Here is a 17,674-nt window from a genome sequence, read left to right as displayed (position 1 = left end):
GGAGCGGGTTCGTACCCCGTTTTTTTTTTTTACCCCTGGCTGGGAGCTGGCTGCTGCCCTCCTGCCCCCAGGGGGAGGGGATTTTTTTTTGGGGGGGGGAAGGGTCCTTGCCCCATTTTGGGGGTCCTGGGGGGGTGTTGTAGAGCTGGGGGGGGAGCCAAAGCCCTCCCCATCACCTCTCCCCCCACCCCAGGCTTTAGCAGGGTGATCACAGCGTAATCCTGGGGATTAACCGTGTGTAATCCCGGGCTTTAACCCCGCTGCCCCTCACGGCTAATCCCTGCTCGGGGCCCATCTGCTCCCCAAAAAAAGCCTCAGCGGTGGCTGGGCTCACGTGGGCCAGCACGAGCCTCCCCCCTCGCAGCCCCCAGGAGGACCCAGGAGCCAAAATTTGGGGTTTCACACCCTCGAGGTTATTCCTACACCCTCCAGCTGAAGCCCAAAAGCTGCATTTTTGGCCAAGGACACCCCAGCCCTCACAGCAGCCCTTGTTCGACCCCAAAACAGCACCCAGACCCCCCCCCCGAAGGCTTACCCCTACCCCTGCAGCACTGAGAGCACCCAAACCCTGCAGCAGGTGCCTCCAACCTGCTTTAATTATTAATTAAGGCACCGCCGTGGCTGGCCTGGCTCAGCCTCACCCCTGGCACCACGGAGCACCGCCGGAGCCCCAAAACCAGCCCCAGCCCCGCACAGCTTTGGGAACTTGCTCCCCGCAGCACTTCCAAGGCCAACCCAGGGCTGCTTTTGTGCGAGGAACAAACAAAGTGCAGAAAAGGCAAAAGGGAGGAAAAATCACCTTTAATCCGAGCAGCACCGACCCCCAGCTGCCCGCCCCAGCACCTGGGGGGCAGGAACCCGCAGCAGATGCCACCAAAAGTCCCTCGGATGCCACCAAAAACCCCTCGAGCCCCGTTGCTGTGTCCCAGGAGGAAGAGGAACCCGCAGCCGAGCCCGGGGAGGTGACGGAGGGAGCGCCCCAGCCCCGTTTTTTTGGGGCAGGGGAGCCGCTGGGGGGGGGGGCTCAGAGCTCTGAGAAGAGGGGCTGCTCCCGCACGCTGCCGCTGGGCATGGCCACCACGGGGCTGCGGCCGGGGCTGGCGCAGGGCACGTGGGCGCTGACGAAGAAGAAGGGGACGTGGCTGATCTTCCCCGTGGACCAGCACTGGAGGAGACACGAGCAGAGGTCAGCACCACCCTCCCAAACCCCCCCCTGGAGGAGCAGGATGAGTCCCAGAGCTCCCCAAAACCCAGACAAAGGCGCTTTCCTCGCCCTCTGCCCACCCAGGGACACTTTGGGGACGCTTTGGGGACGTTTTTAACCCCGTGCTGCAGCCCCTGCGTTATTCACAGAGCTGCAGGAGCTGCTGGCAACGCGGAGCCCCACTCACCACGGTCAGGAGGGCGCCCTGCTGGAAGCAGGGGTGGAAGGCGATGAGCTGGGGCTGCGCGTCCTGCTCGCCCCGCAGGAATCCGCTGCCAGGGGAGGGAAAGACGAGGTCAGCACCCCCATGGGGCCCCAGATAAAGGGTTTGGAGGGTCATATGGCCAAAATGGGGGCAATATGACCGATTCTGGGGGAAAACAACGCTGCCTGGAGGAGCGGTGAAGGGTGGCAGCGTCTTCTCCCTCCTCCCCACCACGTCCCACGGGTGGGCAGCCCCCAGGCAGCCCCCGGCACGCTACGCACCAGGGCAGGAGCTCGAACACGGGGCTGTTGCGGGTACGAAACACGGCCACCACCGTCTGGCTGCCGGGGGAGTCGGGATTCCCTGCGGGAGGAGAGAGAAGCGGCCGTCAGGATGCCCCCGGTGGTCCCAGGGGCGCGCTGGGGGCAGCAAAATCGGCCCTCAGGCAGGTAAAGTTGGGGGAGAAGGGGTTGGGCAGCAGCTGAGGCAGCTCCTTTAGGAACACCCCAACCTTCAGGGCATGATGTGAGGGCCCCGTGCCCCGAACCCAGTGATTATTTTCTCTTTTTCTACCCCTACGGGCGCAGAGGACGGTGAGGAGCCAGCTGCAGAAGTCCTGGGACCCTCCAAGGTTTCCCTCTTGTGTTTTTCTCCCCACCCAGCTTGAAGCAGGGCAAAATAAAAGCGGCTGAGCTCAGACCCAGTGGTTCTGATGCAACCCAGGCCCTGTCCCCACCGGCAGCTCGCAGGGAGGCCGAGGCGAGCGGCAGCGTCCCCAGCGCCGCGTTTTCGGTGCTCCCTCAAAGGGCTGCTTTGTGTCGGGGCACTGCTCGTCCCGGCTGCAGCCAGGAGGGCCTGAATGGCTCGATTATCCCCAGGGCTGCTCCTCTGGCACAGTCAAGAGGCTGGAGGAGCAGTGCGGGCACTGCGGGAACACCGAGAGCTCAGGCAGGGCTGGCACAGGGCACGGAGCTCCCTCGCCAAGGGACTCAGGGCAGCAAAGTCCCGGTGGGGAAGGAAGGAGAGGGAGCGGGTGCCTCCTTGCTGGCCCCTCACCCCTCTGGGGTTCGCTCCCAGCCCACTGGATTGAGGATTTTGGGGTGAAATCAGCAAGGAACAGCCCATGTGGGGGCAGCACCTCGCCCTTACCTCTGATGATCACCGCCAGCCGCTCGCCGGTGGGGTCCCACACCATGGAGTGCACCTCGCCCCCGATCCTGGAACCCACAGGAGCACGGTGAGCCCCCAGCCAACGCCCCCCACACCGGGGGCTGCTGGAAAGAGGGGCACAAACCCCCTCCGCCCCCCCCCCCCACAAGCATTGTGCAGGGGCAGACCCACCTCTCCTCCCCGTAGAGCGTCTCGAAGGTGGTCTCCGACAGGTCTGCCACGATGGAAGCTGTTTTGGAGCCCCCCACTTGCCCCTGCATCTCCCCTGAAAGAGAAACTCGTTGCCTTCAATCACATCTGCTTCCAGCATGACGCCCGATTTCTGTTTCCTGCAGCAGCTGTGGAGGAACCTCCCGCTGTCCCGGCAGCATCTGCCTGTGTTTGGGGTGGAGGACAGGGAAGGATTTCCCTCGACAAGCGCGAGGAGCAGCTGCCTTCGTGGAAAAAAGCTGGGTGGTGGCAGTGTAAAAGCTTCCCTGCAAACTGTGAGTGACTGTACGGCCGTAACTCAAAGCAAGGAGCAACAAAAAGGGGGAAAAATTGGCACCGAGCTGCGTTTTGGGAGCCCCCAGGAACCTGTGGAAGAATCCCCACCCTTCCCTGCGTGTCCTGGCTGTGCCCCCAGCAGGTTGGAGCCTCACCAAAATGCTTTTGTGGCCAACCCCAGCCAGGGCTGACAGCAAGGCAGCGCCTTGGGGACCTCGGGGACTCACCTCTGTACTCGGAGAAGGACAAGGAGTAGATGACGGACTCGCCCAGCACCGTGAAGAGCAGCCGGCTGCCGTCGGGACTCCAGCACCCCGTCTGCAGGGCACAGAGGGACGTCAGCGCCCGCCACCACGGCTGGGGAGCTGGTGGCTCGTTGGGGGGGATGAAACGCCCGCTGGTGGCACCGTCCTACCTGGCAGCGCCCTTTGATCGTGGGCCACCTCTCGCACGTCCACATCTGAGCCTCCCAGACTCTGGAGGAGAAGCAGGCCGACGTGAGCAGGATAAATTTTGGGGATCTGCCCCGCTTTTGCCTCTCCAAGAGGAGCCCGAGAGGCCAGACCCAGCTAACCCCCAATTTACCCCCCTCGGCATGGGTCACAGGGGGAAGGGGGGCGGCTAGGAGACAAACAGAGCCCTTTATTTAGGGGAAATGAGGATGTTAAAGAGGGCTGAGAGAAAACAGCTCGGGGGGGGGGCAGCAGCAGGACCAGGAGCTCACCTGAACACCGCCGAGGGGGTGGCCGCCAGCACCTTGCTGCCATCCGGCGACCAAGCCAAGAAGGTGACCCCGCCGCCCCCAAACCACTGCAGCTGGACGCAGTTCTCCGTGGACACGTCCCACACCTGGAGAGGGGCACAACGGGGCTGGGAGGGTAACGGGACACTGCACAGCCCCACAGCCACGGGGACGGCTCCTGACATTGGCCAAATGGGCCGAAATGGGACACTGGAAGGTTGGGGAATGGATCGGGGAGCGAGGTGTGAGGCTTTCAGGGCTGAGCGCCCCAAATTCAGGACCTAAACCTCCCCCTGAGGAAACCTGAGTTCAAATTCAGGACCTAAACCACTCTCTGAGGAAATCCCATCCGTCCCCAGTGGACGTAGAGCCTCCAAGGTGGCCCAGCAGTGGGCTGACAGCTCCAGCACCCCACAAAATGAAGCCCCCCTGGCCAAACGAAGCCTCCCCCTCCCCAAACAAAGCTCCCCTGACCAAAAGAAGCCCCCCCAGCTCACCAGCATGGCCGTGTCCACCGGCGAGGCCGAGAGCAGCAGCTCCCCGCTGGGAGCCCAGGCCAGGCTGGTGACGGGGCTGTGCCCGGGGTAGGAGAGCACCTGGGCGCAGCCGGACGAGGGCCTGGAGGGAAGGAGAGGAAAATAAAACCAGCTGCTGGCACCCCAAAACCTGGCATCCCGGCGCCGTGTTCTCCCCGGGTTTAACCCCGAGCCAACCAAAAAGGGGTCGGCAGCAGCCCCCCGGGGGGGGGCTGGCACCTGGTGGAGAGGGAGGTGGGGTCCAGGTGCCAGACCAGGACGCAGCTCTGGCAGGCGACGGCCAGGATGGAGGCGCACAGCGGCTTCCAGGCCACGGCGGCCACGTTCCTCTGCAGGCGGTGCTTCAGCGAGGGGATGGTGGCGCTGAGGAAGAGGAGGAGAGCGTGATGAAGGGCAGAAAGAGGGAGTGGAGCGCTCACCCCACCCGGGGGGCAGCTCCCAGGGTCCTTCTCTCCAGCTCTGACCGCAGCGGGGTGCCTAAAAAAAGCCTAGGGTGAGGGTGCCCCGCTGTGACCTGCTTCTTTTTGGGGTGGGATAGGGGGGGACAGAGGGGACCCCAGCCAGGTGACACCGGCGCGGCGAGCCGGAGCACACCTCAGGTGGTTCAGCACCGAGCCCCGTGCTCCCCACAGCCCAGTCCCGGGGGGAGCTCTGGCACTTGCGGGTTTGAAATCCCAGCTGGGGGAGAGCGGCTCAGCGGGGAGGCGCTGGGGGGGCCGCAGGACGAGGCGGCGGAGTCGTCTCGTCAGGAGGGCTTTACACGCCTGCCGAGACGCGCCGGGGGAGCGGGGAGACCTGGAGGAGAAAGGAGACTGCAGGGCACCCGGGAGGAAAAAAGAAACAGAGTTTGAGGCTGGAGACCCTGGGAGGTGCCCTAGGGGGGCTCCTGCGAGCTCTCAGGATGGGTGGCACCAATGGGAGCGGAGCCTGAGCGCACGGGGAAGGGGATGGGGACGCTGGAGGAGTCCTGGGAGCGTGCTGGAGGCGTTTTTGGGTGGGTGGGCTAAGGGCAGGCAGCAGCCTCCTCACCTGCTGGAGTTGTACACCCGGACGGAGTCATCCAGAAGCGCCACCGCGAACTTGCTGGTGTGCGGGTGCCAGGCGAAGGCGCGCACGGTGCAGCCGGCCCTGCGGGGACGGACGGGGAGCGGTGACACCCCGGGGCCACCAAAGGCACCTCCCAAAAGGTCCCCGCTGAAATACACCTAACCCTGCCCTCCTGCCGCTCGGCGGGGTCGTTTTCTCTGCTAAATTCCCTGCAAATTTTTTCCTCTGCTAAATTCGCGCAGCTCAGCACTCACCAGTCGACAGCCTGGGAGAAGGCAGCGATCATGTCTTCGCTGGTCAGCTTCAGGAAGGGGCAGACGGGGAGAAAAGTTAGCCCGGAGCTGGCAGCAAATCCCTTCCCTCTCCCCCCCAACTCCACGTCGCTCCCCCCGGAGCTGGGGTTTGCTGCCCCAACGCCCCTTTGGCACCCGTTGTTCTCCCTTTATGGGAGGAAATGTGTGGTGTTTTTAGGTGGCCACCAGCACTTTGAACATTTTGCTGTGTTTTCAGCCAGCAAGCCCCCACCTGCAGCCCCTAGAGCAGGCACATGGCACTGTTTCCCCCCCCCAAAAAAAAAAAAACTCACGGAGAGGTGGGGGAAGAGGGAGCCGTGCAGGGAGGACAGCCAGCGGCACACGGCCAGAGCGGAGCTCGAGCCCGTCTTCAGCCACTGCAGACCTGCGGGGGGCACGGGCACGATGGGACGGCCACCGGGGGAGCAAAGGGGGGCCTGGAGAGCCCCCGGAGATGCCCCAGCCCCGCCAGCTGCCCCCCACTCACCCTCCTCTTCCTCGGCGCTGGCGATCTCCTTGAGCAGCCCGCACAGCCCCGCGTCCCGCCTGCGGGGGAAAGCCGCGTGAGCCTCCCCCGGACACGGCTGTGGGGACGCGTCCCCATCCCAAACCCGCTCCCGGGTCACCTCCCCGTGCCCACTGCGAGGCCCTGAGCCCCCCCAGAACCCACCCCAGCTGCTCCGAGCTCCCTTTTACACCACAAAACCCCAATTTAGCGAGCTGGGCATTCACCCCCCGGCACGGAAAAGCCCCAAAGCAGGGCACATCTCCAGGAACGGAGCCTCCAGGTCGCGTTTAACGGGGCTGGGGGCAGCCACCGGGCGAAACAGCAGCACGGGGCCGTACCCCCCGGGGGTCGTAACCCCCCCCCCGGTGGTGCTGGGGCTCACCAGGCGTTGATGCAGCGCTTCCACAGAGCCTCTCGGTGGTGGATGAAGGCCGGCCGGGTGCCGTGCTCCAGCCGGCCCGGTGCTTTCAGGCCGTCCTTGGGCAGGCTGAGGGCTGGCAGCCCCGCCAGCTGCGGGCACAAACCGGGCACCGTGAGCGGGGCACGGGGCACGGGGAGGGGGGGCCACCGGTAGCCCACCCCGGGGGGGTCTCACCTGGCTCTGGAAGGCGAGCGGCAGCGGCTCGCACAGGCGGCCGCACACCAGGACGTTGTTGAGCTCGTACAGGGTGGCCGAGCCCGGGGGAGGCGGAGGGGGGAAGAGCCCCAGGGAGCACATCCTGAGCCGGGGCCTGCGGGGAGAGGAGACACCGGTCCCGGTCATGGTCCTGGTCCTGGTACCGGGTCCCCGGTGCCGGTCCCAGTCCTGATCCCGGTCCCGGTCATGGTCCCGGTCCAGTACCAGTTCCCCAGCCCTGCCCCGGTGCCGGTCCTGTCCCTGTCCCAGCCCCTTCTCCTGTCCCGGTCCCGGTCCCCAGCCCTTCCCCTGCCCCGTCCTCAGTCTCCGCTCCCCGGTCCCGGTTCCCGGCCCCATTCCCGGTCCCTTCCGCGGTGCCGGTGTCCCGACCCCGGACCCGGTCCTGCCCCTGCCCCAGCCCCGTCCTCAGTCTCTGGTCCCCGTTCCCGGTCCCACTCCCGCCCCTGTCGCGGTGCCGGTGTCCCGACCCCTACCCCAGCCCCTGTCCCAGCCCTTGCCCGGTCCCGGTCCCGGTCCCAGGCCCGGTCCCCGGTCCCTTCCCCTTCCCCTTCCCCACTCCTGGTCCCTGTCCCCAGTCCCCGGCCCTGCCTCGGTTCCAAGCTCGACCCCCGGGGCCCGGTGCCGGTCCCGGTCCCGGTCCCGGTCCCTTCCCCGTTCCCGCTCCCGTTCCCGTTCCCGCCGCCGGTTCCCCGCGAGTCCCAAACGGCTCCGCGCGCGCTCCCCGGTGGGGGTGGGGGGGGCCTTAAAGCGGCCGCGGCCCCTTGAGAGTTCCCGGAGCACGGCGGGGCCGGCGCCCCACTCCCACCGGGCTCCTCTCCCGGTTGTTTTCTTCCCCCAGCCGAGCTCTGTACGGGACGCTCGGGGCACCCCGCGCTGCAACGGGAGATGAGAAATATTTGGGGGGTCCACCACGGATGGCGTTGCCCCTTTAAGGGAGGCGGCGCGCCGCCGCGGGGGCGGGAAAGCGGCACGTGGGGGCCGGCGGCGCGCCCCCTGCACGTGGGGGACTGCGCGGGACCCCCCCCCGTCCGGGGGTCTCCTGGGGGACCGGGTCCCATGGGTGCCTGTAGGGGAACAGCCCCGTTTTGGGGTCCCCTGGGTGCCCAGGTCCCATGGGTGCCCTTATGGGAACACCCCCCCACTGCGGTCCGAGGGGTGTCCGTATGGGAACACCCCCCTATTGGGGTCCCAGGGGTGCCTCTATGGGAATATCCCCTGTTGGGGTCCCATAGGTGCCCACGTGCTGTGGGTGCTGTATGGGAACACCCCCCACTGGGGTCCCAGGAGTGCCCAGGTCCCATGGGTGTCCGTATGGAAACGCTCCCCTATTGGGGTGCCCAGCTCCCATGGGTGCCCCTATGGGAATTAGCCCTATTGGGGTCCCAGAGGTGCCCATGTCCGGTGGGTTCCCATGTGGGAACATCCCCTATTGGGGTCTCAGAGGTTCCCATATGGGAACACCCTCTATTGGGGTTCCTATATGGGAACATCCCCTACTGGGGTCCCAGGGGTGCCCAGGTCCCGTCAGTTCCCATATGGGAACACCCCCTATTGAGGTCCCAGGGGTTCCTATATGGGAACACCCCCTACTGGGGTCCCAGGGGTGCCGTGCCCGCCCCGCTCCCCCCAGCCCAGCCCCTCGGGCTTGGAGCTCTCCCAGCTCCTCTTCATGGGCTCTCATTTTCCTTCCCTCCCGTTTTCGGCTCGCTTTTATTACATTTATCTCTGTGTTTGCCTTAGCGGCCGCAGAAGTTATTTTAATTTTTTCAGGATATTAAATAAACGCTCTGGCGGAGGGGGCTGCGGCGGGAGGCCCTGCATTCCTCACCCGTTACGGAGCGAGCGGGGTTTGATAGGAGACAACGATTTGGACGGCGCCGATCGCTGGAAGACATCAGAGCCACCGCAGGGCTGGCGTGGCCTCGCGGCTTCCCTTCGCTGGGACGCGGCGGTTGGAGCCGAACCCCCCCCCAAAAAAAAAAAATTAAAAAAAATCCCCCCCCCAACACACCCCGGGGGTTTGGGAAACCTCGCGCCGCCGTGGGGGGCTCTGAGGGGCCGTCAGAGCGGGGCGAGGGTGGGTTTGGGCTCCCCGTGGTTTGGGGAGGCTCCGGTCGGGGTTTGGCTCGGGGACGCGGCCGGATGCGCTCGGCGCCCGTTGGCACCGGCCCACCCACAGCGAGCAGCGTTTTGGGGGGAAAAACCCCTAAAAAAGCCAACTTGTGTCAAGCAGGGGAGCGGCGGTGGGGGGTCCTCGTGCAAGCTGGCACCCACCACCCCGAATTCAAGGCCCGAGGAGGTGGCAGAGCCAGCCTGGGGACGGCGTTGTCACCCGCCGTGGCACCGCGTCACCATGGCTGGGGACGTCCCCGTGCCTCAGTTTCCCCCCAGCACCCCTGGGTCCCTGCCAGGCGCGGTGACTCAGCGCGCGGTGGCACACGTGGCCAGGGGTGGTGGCACCCGGGGCCCCGCCACGCTGGCACGGGGACCCGCCGCCGGCCCCGTGGGCGCTGGGATGGGAGGCGGCCGAGCACGAGGCCGCTTCCGCCTTCCTCTGCCTTTTTCCGTGGCTTTTTTGGGTTTTGTAGAAAAAATAAAAATACACAAAAAAAGCCCCAAAATGGGGCTCGGTGCTTCAAAGCCCTGGCAGGAACCCAAGGCGCTGGGGTTGCTCAGTGAAGAGGGGGGGGGGCGTGGGGGTGCTGCCAGCCCGCGGTGCCCAAAATCCGGGGGTCCTCGGCCCCACACCGTCACTGCGTGTCCCCCACCGGCCGTGGGGAAACTGAGGCACGGGGCGCCTCACACGCGTGGGGTCGCGTGTTCCCATGCATGGATGTCCCCGGGGCTGTTGGACACGGGGCTGGGGGGGCACACATGTGTGGGATGTGCCCGCGTGGTCACTGCAGGTGGGGGACCCCGATGGGACCCCAAAAGGGGCTTGGGTGGTCCCTGAGCCTGGGGACATGGGGATGAAGGAACATGGGGACACGGGGCTATGGGGACACGGGGCTATGGGGATGCAGGGACACGGGGACAGGGGGACGTAGGGTTATGGGGATGAAGGGACACGGGGCAATAGGGACACGGGGTCACAGGGCTATGGGGACGTGGGATCGCAGGGTGCTGGGAATGGGGAGACGCAAGGAACGGGGACATGGGGACACTGGGACCCGGGGCCACGGGGCGATGGGGACACAGAGGGACGAGGGCACAGCGACACGGGGCCACCAGGACGCGGGGACGGGGGACAAGGGGACACAACGGGATCGTCCCCAGCACTGCTCACGCTGCGGTGACCCTGAGCAGGGACATCCCCTGGGGGCTGGGGACACTTTGTGGGGCCGGGTCCCCAATGCAGCCACGTCCCCGCGTGCCTCAGTTTCCCCCCAGGGAAGGGACGGGGGCACCACGCTGCCGTTGCTCCTGGTTGATCCCTTTATTGCTTTTATTTATTTTTTTTTTTTTTTGGGGGGGGGGGGTAGCCAGCTAATGAGGGGGGGGGGTACATCAGCGCCTAACGACCTGGGCGTGCTAACGAGGCGGAGGAGAAGGGGCAAACCCTGTCCCTGAGCTCTGTGCGGGGCCAAGACAGCCGGCGAGACGAGAAAAGTGTGGGGGGGGGAGAGAAAAAGGGGGCGCTCACCCCAAAAATCCCCCCCCGGCGCTCGGCGAGCCCCCGCCCCGCGCCCCTCGCCATAATTTAAGACATAAATTATAATTTATAACGGGGAGCGGCTGCCGGCCCCGGGGGGGGGGGGACCCCGAAATAAATATCCCCGGCGAGGAGGAAGAGGAAGGAGGAGGAGGAAGAGGGGAAAAAAGAGGAGGAGGAGGAGGAGGAGGAGGAGGAGGAGGAGGAGGAAGAGGAGGAGGAGGAGGAGGAAGGCTCGGGGCTCAGATCTCCAGCAAGCTGCCGGCCTCGGGGCTGCCGGCGTCCTTGTCCGGCGAGGCGGCGGCGGGGCGGCGAGGGGAAGCGGGGGGCTGCTGCTGCTGCTGCTGCTGCTGCTGCTGCTCGGCGGCCCCCCCGGCCGTTTTGGGCGGCCCGGGTTCGGCGTGGGTCTTCTGGTGCTTGCTGAGGTGGTCGGAGCGGGTGAAGCGCTTGCTGCAGAGCAGGCAGGTGAACTTCTTCTCCCGCGTGTGGGTGCGCACGTGGCGCTCCAGCTCGTCGGAGCGGGTGAAGCGCTTGCCGCAGAAGAGCCAGTTGCAGACGAAGGGCCGCTCGCCCGTGTGCCAGCGCAGGTGGGCCTTGAGGTGCGAGGCCTTGCCGTACACCTTGCCGCAGCCCGGGATGTGGCAGCTGTGCACCGGTTTCTTCCTCAGCCCCCCCGCGCCACCGCCGACACCGCCGACACCGCCGCTGCCCCCCAGCCTCTCCAGCTCCTGGCAGTTGGGGCAGTCGCAAGCCGCTCGCCCCCCGGTCCCCGGCGAGCCCCCGCCTCGAGGCCCTTTGCCCCCCGCGTCCCCCAAGCCGCTTTTGGGGAGCGGGGTGGCGCCGGGACCCCCGGCGTAAGGCGGGGGGTTGAGAGCCCCGAAATCGGAGCCGTAAGCAGGCAGGGGGGGGCTGAGGGCCGGCTGGCCCTGCAGGGAACCCTGCAGCCCCTCGGCGCCCGCTGGCCCCCCCAGCCAGCCGCCGTTGGGGTGCACGTCCCACCAAGCCGGGGCCGCCGGCCCAGAGCCCCCCGGTAGCCCCCCGCCGATGCCGCCCTTGTACCAGGAGCCGTAGGGGTGCGGCATCTCCAGGGAGGGGTAGACGCCCGGCAAGCAGTCGCCCGATGGGTGCCCCTTGGTGGCCACCACCACCGGGGCACCCAACACCTCCTGGGTGCCGGCGGGCGCGGGGAAGGGGTGCCCGAAGGGGCCGTAATCGGGGCCGTAAGGACCGGGCGATGCCTGGGGGCTGGCGGAGGGCGAGAGCAGCCCCGGGCCGCTGGGGAAGGCGGCGGTGTAGGAGTCGCCCATGGCGGGGGCACCCAAGGGTGCTGGCGGAGGGGGCGGCCGTCAGCGAGGGCACGGGGCCATGGTGGTCTGCGGGAAGAGGGGAAAAGAAAAGGGGGGGTTAGAAGAGAGGGGAAGGGGGTGCTGGGGGGGTGTGTGGTGCTGGGGGGCACCCAGTGTGATGGGGCACCCTGCTCCTGGGGGCACCCATTGCAGTGGGGCACCCAGCACCCTGGGGCACCCAGTATGATGGGGCACCCAGTGTGATGGGGCACCCAGTGCAGTGGGGCACCCAGCACCCCAGGGCACCCAGCACCCTTGGGGCACCCATTCCCATGGGCACTTTGCACTGTGGGCACCCAGCACCCACACCCCCGACACCCAGCACCCCAGGGACACCCACCACCCCCCTCCCCGCACCCCCGTGCCTCAGTTTCCCCCCACACCCCTCCTGCTGTGGGCACCCCCCCCCAGAGCAGGGGCTTCTCCGAGGGCTCGTAGCGAGGCTGTGCCGGCAGCGGGGACCCCGCAGCCCCCTCCCCGCCGCCTCCCCCCGCTCCCAATCTCGGCTCCTGCTGCCTTTATGGCCTTTTAATCGAATTACGCTGCGGCCTCCCCCCTCCTCGGCGACTTCCTCTGCTTTTATTCCCTCCCTGAGCTTTCAGCAGCCGCTGCAGCCCCGCGCCGCCGGGCTGAGACCGGGCGTCACGAGCTGCCCCCCGCCGCCGGCACCCCCAGCTTTTTTTTCCCTTTCATTTTTTTTTTTTCTTCCCCTCCTTTCACCCACTTTGTGGCTTTTTTTTTTTTTTTTTTTTTAATTTCATTTCTTGCTTTTTTTTTTTTTTTTTTTTAATTCCTCCCCCTTCCCTCTTTGCCGTGGTTATTGCTCCTATTTTTAAGCCGGCCCCGGCCGCGGCCGCAGCGCGCTCCCGGCCCTCCAAGGATAACAAGGGCCAGGCCTGTGCCCCGGGAACGCTGCCCTGCCGCGAGAGCCGAGGTAATTAAAACCAGGGCGAGCGTCTAACGGAGGCACGCTTAAAATAGTGTAAACCTCCCATAAATCAGCTCCGCTTGCGCCGGGAAATTAGGAGCAGGGCCGGCGCCCCGGGGAGCCGCGGGCTGAGAACGGCGCGAGCTCGCTGCACGAGTGGCTGCTGCCGGGGCCGGTGGCTGCGGTGGCTTCGTGCCCCCCGGGTCTGTGCCCTGTCCCCTGTCCCCTGCTGGGGACCCCCATCCCCTGCTATCCTCCCCCCCCAAATATCCAGGAGCAGACCCTGCCGTCGGGGTGGCCCCGGTTCCCCGTCCCTGGTCCCCAGGTTGTGGTTTTTGGTCCCCAATTCCAGTTCCCTGGAGTGTGGTCCCCAGTCCTCAGTCCCCCAAATCCGTCCCCTGGTCCCCAAGCCCAGGTCCCCAAACCCCATCCCTGGTCCCCAGCCCCTTGGTCCCAATCCCCAGGTCCCCAGAGCGCAGCCCCTGTCCCCTGCCCCCAGTCCCTCATCCCCCTTCCTCGACCCCAGGTCCCCAAATCCCACTCCTGGTCCCCGATTTGTGCTCCCTTGTCCCCAGTCCCATGTCCCCAAACCCCAATCCCATGTCCCCAAACCCCAACCCTGTGTCCCCAAACCTCATCCCATGTCCCCAAACCCCCATCCCTGCTCCCTCGTCCCCATTCCCTGGCTCCTCGTCCCCAACCCCATGTCCCCAGCCCCCAGTCCCTGTCCCCACGGTGACTTTCCCCCAGCCCCAACCTCAGCGGGTGGCCCAAGACCGGGACCCAAATCAGCCCCTGCCTCAGTTTCCCCATCCCCGCTGCTCCCAGCTCCTTCCAGCCTACGGCCACCAAACGTGGGGGTCCCTGGGGGGGGTCCCTGGGGACCACCCCTCACCCAGCCAGGCCCTGGCTCCCCCTGCTCGCACGGTGGAGCTGGAGGGGACAGCCGGTGGCAGAGGTGGCACTTGGCACTGTCCCCTCGCCTCCGCAGCCTTGTCCCCTCCCTGGGGACAGCAGGGACCCCGCTGGGCTGGGGGGGACACCGAGGTGGGCACAGGGACAGCAGGAGGGAGGATCAGGCCCTACAGGGAGGGGAAGGGGGACACCGGGTCCCCGTCCCAAGCCGCGTGGGTGTCCCCATGTCCTGGTCCCCACGGCTCCAAGGGACCGTGGTGGCTTCTGGTGCCAGCCCCGTGTCACCGCAGGGCCCCGGCTGTCCCAGGGTGGCCCCGTGCCAGGGGAAGACGTGGCCAGGGTGCCACAGCTTTGGGGACAGACGTGTCCCCAACGGCAGGTCCCGGAGCACCGCGTCCCAGCGCTCCGTGTCCCAGTGCCTCGGGACCCCGTTGTCCCCCTGGGTGCCGTACCCGGGGGTCCCGGTGGCAGCAGGGACGGGGACGGGGACACATCTGGAAACGACCCCAAATCCCAGGGCTGAAAAGCTCCTCGGAGCCACCAAGCCCCGATGCCACCCACCCCGGGGGGCTCTGTCCTGTGGGGTCCCGTATCCCATGGGGGGTTTTATATCCCATGGGGTTCCATATCCCATGGGTCCTGTACCCCAGGGGTCCTGTAACCCACAGGATCCTATATCCCAGGGGTCCTATATCCTGCAGGTCCTGTGTCTTGGGGATCCCTATCCTAAGGGTCCCATATCCCAAGGTCCTATATCCCAGGGGTCCCATATCCTGAGGGTCCCATATCCTGGGGATCCCTATCCCAAGGCTCCCATATCCCAAATGTCCCGTATCCCAGGGATCCTATCCCAAGGGTCCCATACCCCAGGAGTCCCGTATTTCAGGGAATCCCTATCCCAAGTCTCCCATACCCCAAAATCCCATATATCCAAGGTTCCCCATCCTGGGGGGTCCCTGTCCCCGAGGGTCCCCCTGCCCTGTCCTGAAGAGCTGCCTGGTGCGGGGCTGCCCCCATGTCCCCACGTCCTCATATCCCCACATCCCAATGTCCGCATGTCCCCAAGTCCCCATATCCCAATGTCCCCAAATCCCCAAGTCCCCAAGTCCCCATATCCCAATGTCCCCATATCCCAATGTCCCCATGTCCCGATGTCCCCAGTGTCCCCGTGTCCCCATATCGCAATGTCCCCGTGTCCCCATGTCCCCATGTCCCCATGTCCCCATGTCCCCATGTCCCCACGTCCTTACCGCTCTCCGGGTTTTCCGAGCTCGGGGTCACCGCTAAAACGAGGAGGGGGCGACCGGAGGGAGGGTCGGGGGGGGGGGGGGGCGGCACCGGGGGCGAGCCGGGACGGTGCCGGTACCGGGGATCCCGGGGATCCCGGGGATGCCCGGGGGTGCCCGGGGGTGCCCGGGGGTGCCGGGGATGCCGGGGTCGGGGGTGGCGACCCCGGGGGCTCGGGGGGCTCGGGGGGCTCCGGGGGGCTCCGGGGGGCTCCGGGGTCCGGTGCAGGAGGCAGCGCCGCCGCCGCCCGCCCCCGCTGTGCCGCGGCTGTGCCGGGACCGGGGCCGGGGCCGGGGCCGGGGCCGGGAGCCCTGCCCCGAACCGCCCCTCGGCCGGGGGGGGGCCAGGGGGCCGGGGGGGCCGGGGGCAGGGCGGGAGGGGAAGGAAATGGGAAGGGGAAATGGGAAGGGGAAAGGGGGAGAGGGGGGAGAGGGGAAACGGGGGGGAAGGGGAAGGGGGAGAGAGAAAAAAGGGAAGAGAAGGGAAGAGAAGAGAAGAGAAGAGAAGAGAAGAGAAGAGAAGAGAAGAGAAGAGAAGAGAAGAGAAGAGAAGAGAAGAGAAGAGAAGAGAGGAGAAGAGAGAAATAAATATATTAAATGAAGAAGAAAAGGAAATAAAAAGAAAAGGGAAAGGGAAAGGGAAAGGGAAGGGGGAAAAAGGAAAAGGAAAGGGAAAATGAAAATGAAAAGGGGAAAGGAAAAGGAAAAGGGGAAAGAAAGAGGAAAGGGGGAAGGGGAAGGAAAAGGGGAAGGGGAAGGGGAAGAGGAAGGGAAAGGGGAAGGAAAAGGAAAAGGAAAAGGAAAAGGAAAAGGAAAAGGAAAAGGAAAAGGAAAAGGAAAAGGAAAAGGAAAAGGAAAAGGAAAAGGAAAAGGAAAAGGAAAAGGAAAAGGAAAAGGGAGTGAAAGGGACGGGAAGAGAAAAGGCAAAAGGGGAAGAGCTGGGGAAGGGACAGGACAGGAGGGAGGGGACGGAGGGACAGGGGACAGGGGAAGCTGGGGCACCAGGGGCCTGGCCCCAATCACCCTGGGGGGACCCAAACCGGGGAGTGGGGATGGGACGGGACCCAGGCTGGGGGTGGGGGGACAGGGACAGGACAGGGATGGGGACAGGGATGGGGACAGAAGGGACCAGGGTCAGGGATGGGGACCAGGGGCCAGGTTTGGGGCTGGGACACGGATGGAGCAGGGACGGGGACAGGAGGGGATGGAGAGGGGATGGGGTGGGGAGGAACCGGGAATGGGGCTGGGGGAAGTGGGGATGGGGACAAAACGGGACAGGGATGGGGACAGGGATGGGGTTGGGGTTGCCAAGGATGGGGATGGGGACAGGATGGGGACAGGGGACAGGGATGGGGTCGGGGATGGGGACAGGGACAGGAATGGGGACAGGGGACAGGGACGGGGACAGGGATGGGGACAGGGATGGGACAGAAGAGGACCAGGGATGGGGCTGGGGACAGGGACAGGGCTGGGGACAGAGCAGGGAAACGAGTTTGGGGACAGGGCCACGAACATCCCAGGGGACAGGGCCGGGGGATCCCTGTGCGACCTCAGTTTCCCCCGAGCCGGGGTTTGTCCAAACCACTTTTTTTTTTTCTAAAAAAAAAAAAAAAAAAACTTTTTTTTTTTTTTTTTACTTTTTTTTTTCCCTTTCTTCCTTTTTTTTTTTTTTTTTTCCCCCAAATGTCCCGTTTCGGAGCCAGCGGGGCCCTTTCCCAGCCCTGACTCAGGGCTTTCCGCCGCCGAGCCGCTGACTAACAGCCCCCAGCCGCCGGCGCCGCCGATGGCCGCAACCGCTGCCCCCCCCCCCCCCCCCAAAACCCCCCCCCTTACCCGGACCCCCCCAAACCCCCCCCCTTACCCGGACCCCCCCCGCCGGGGCTTCCACTGGTCCCCGGCCACCCAAACTGGGACCAAACTGGGACCAAACTGGGCCCAGCGCCCCGGCACTGGGCAGGGTTTTGGGCACCGGGCGATGGGGTTTGGTCAAGGGGGTTATTTGGGGGGGGGCTGGGGGGGCTGGGGGGGGGATTTTGGTCCCCAAGGGTTTTGGGGAGCTCTTGGGGGGGATTTTTTTTTTTTTTTGGGGGGGGGGTGCTCGGCCCCACTGATTGTAGGGCGGCGCCGCTGCCCACCCTATAATTAGCGGGGGGGGGGCAGAGCTGGGCTGGGGGGGGCTCGGTGCCCGTCCTGCCTCCAGCCTGGGGGGGGGCGTCCCCAGCCCTCCCCCATCGCTTCCCCATCTCCCCCCCATGTCCCCCCCCTCCCCATTTCCCCCCCCATGTCCCCCCCATGTCCCCCCCCAGTCCCTCTCCCTCCCCTTTTTCCCCTTCCCCCCCCCTTTCTCGCCCCACAGCATCACTTTGGGGGGGCTCAGCCTTTGGGACATGAGTTTTTTTTTTTTGGGGGGGGGCTCTCAGACCCCACAACATCAGTTTGGGGGAGGGCTCAGACCCCATAACACCATTTTTTTTGGGGGGGGGGGGCTCTCAGACCCCCTGACATCCATTTGGGGGGGGCTCAGACCCCATAACATCTTTTTTTTTTGGGGGGGGGGCAGCTATCAGACCCCATAACATCAGTTTGGGGGGGGTCAGACCCCATCACATCGTTGTGGGGGGGTCTTTGACCCCATTTTTTTTGGGGGGGGGTCTCCACAGGACAGGGGTCGCAGCCCATTGTACCGGGTGGCGATGTCCCCATCCGTGTCCCCCCCCCG

General features: G+C 65.8%; 2 protein-coding genes across 3 annotated transcripts; both read right to left on the bottom strand.

Annotated features, from left to right (window-relative positions):
* Positions 1 to 901: 901 nt before the first annotated feature.
* Positions 902 to 7,483, bottom strand: AAAS (aladin WD repeat nucleoporin). 2 transcript variants are annotated; one of them, XM_082785689.1, is made up of 18 exons: positions 7,417 to 7,483; positions 6,787 to 6,922; positions 6,574 to 6,701; positions 6,171 to 6,229; positions 5,977 to 6,068; positions 5,645 to 5,691; positions 5,373 to 5,471; positions 4,938 to 5,138; positions 4,563 to 4,706; positions 4,305 to 4,425; positions 3,790 to 3,914; positions 3,481 to 3,541; positions 3,293 to 3,383; positions 2,751 to 2,844; positions 2,559 to 2,626; positions 1,691 to 1,772; positions 1,392 to 1,476; positions 902 to 1,165 (listed from the first exon to the last, which is right to left on the bottom strand). In XM_082785689.1, the coding sequence occupies exons 2-18, from the start codon at positions 6,907 to 6,909 to the stop codon at positions 1,025 to 1,027; spliced, it is 1,761 nt and encodes a 586-aa protein (XP_082641815.1). In that variant the 5' UTR covers positions 6,910 to 6,922; positions 7,417 to 7,483; the 3' UTR covers positions 902 to 1,024. The 2 variants fall into 2 exon arrangements, with proteins under 2 accessions (XP_082641815.1, XP_082641816.1); XM_082785690.1 differs by lacking the exon at positions 4,938 to 5,138.
* Positions 7,484 to 10,722: 3,239 nt separating this feature from the next.
* Positions 10,723 to 11,787, bottom strand: SP7 (Sp7 transcription factor; the record flags this gene model as incomplete). Its single annotated transcript, XM_082785685.1, has 1 exon — positions 10,723 to 11,787. One exon carries the CDS (start codon positions 11,785 to 11,787, stop codon positions 10,723 to 10,725), a length of 1,065 nt encoding a protein of 354 aa, XP_082641811.1.
* Positions 11,788 to 17,674: the final 5,887 nt, after the last annotated feature.

The sequence above is a fragment of the Aythya marila genome, assembly GCF_965140915.1.
Source record: "Aythya marila genome assembly, contig: HAP1_HAP1_SCAFFOLD_412, whole genome shotgun sequence".
Lineage (NCBI taxonomy): Eukaryota > Metazoa > Chordata > Aves > Anseriformes > Anatidae > Aythya > Aythya marila.
This window is presented reverse-complemented; position numbering and strand designations above follow the sequence as displayed.

Excerpts from the sequence above, each read along its gene's own strand:
- AAAS (XM_082785689.1), bottom strand. The coding sequence starts at position 6,909 with ATGTGCTCCCTGGGGCTCTTCCCCCCTCCGCCTCCCCCGGGCTCGGCC. Across the intron at positions 5,139-5,372 it reads CGGGTGTACAACTCCAGCAG|GTCTCCCCGCTCCCCCGGCG; the intron begins GTGAGGAGGCTG and ends TTTCTCCTCCAG. Across the intron at positions 1,773-2,558 it reads GCTGGCGGTGATCATCAGAG|GGAATCCCGACTCCCCCGGC; the intron begins GTAAGGGCGAGG and ends CTCCTCCCGCAG.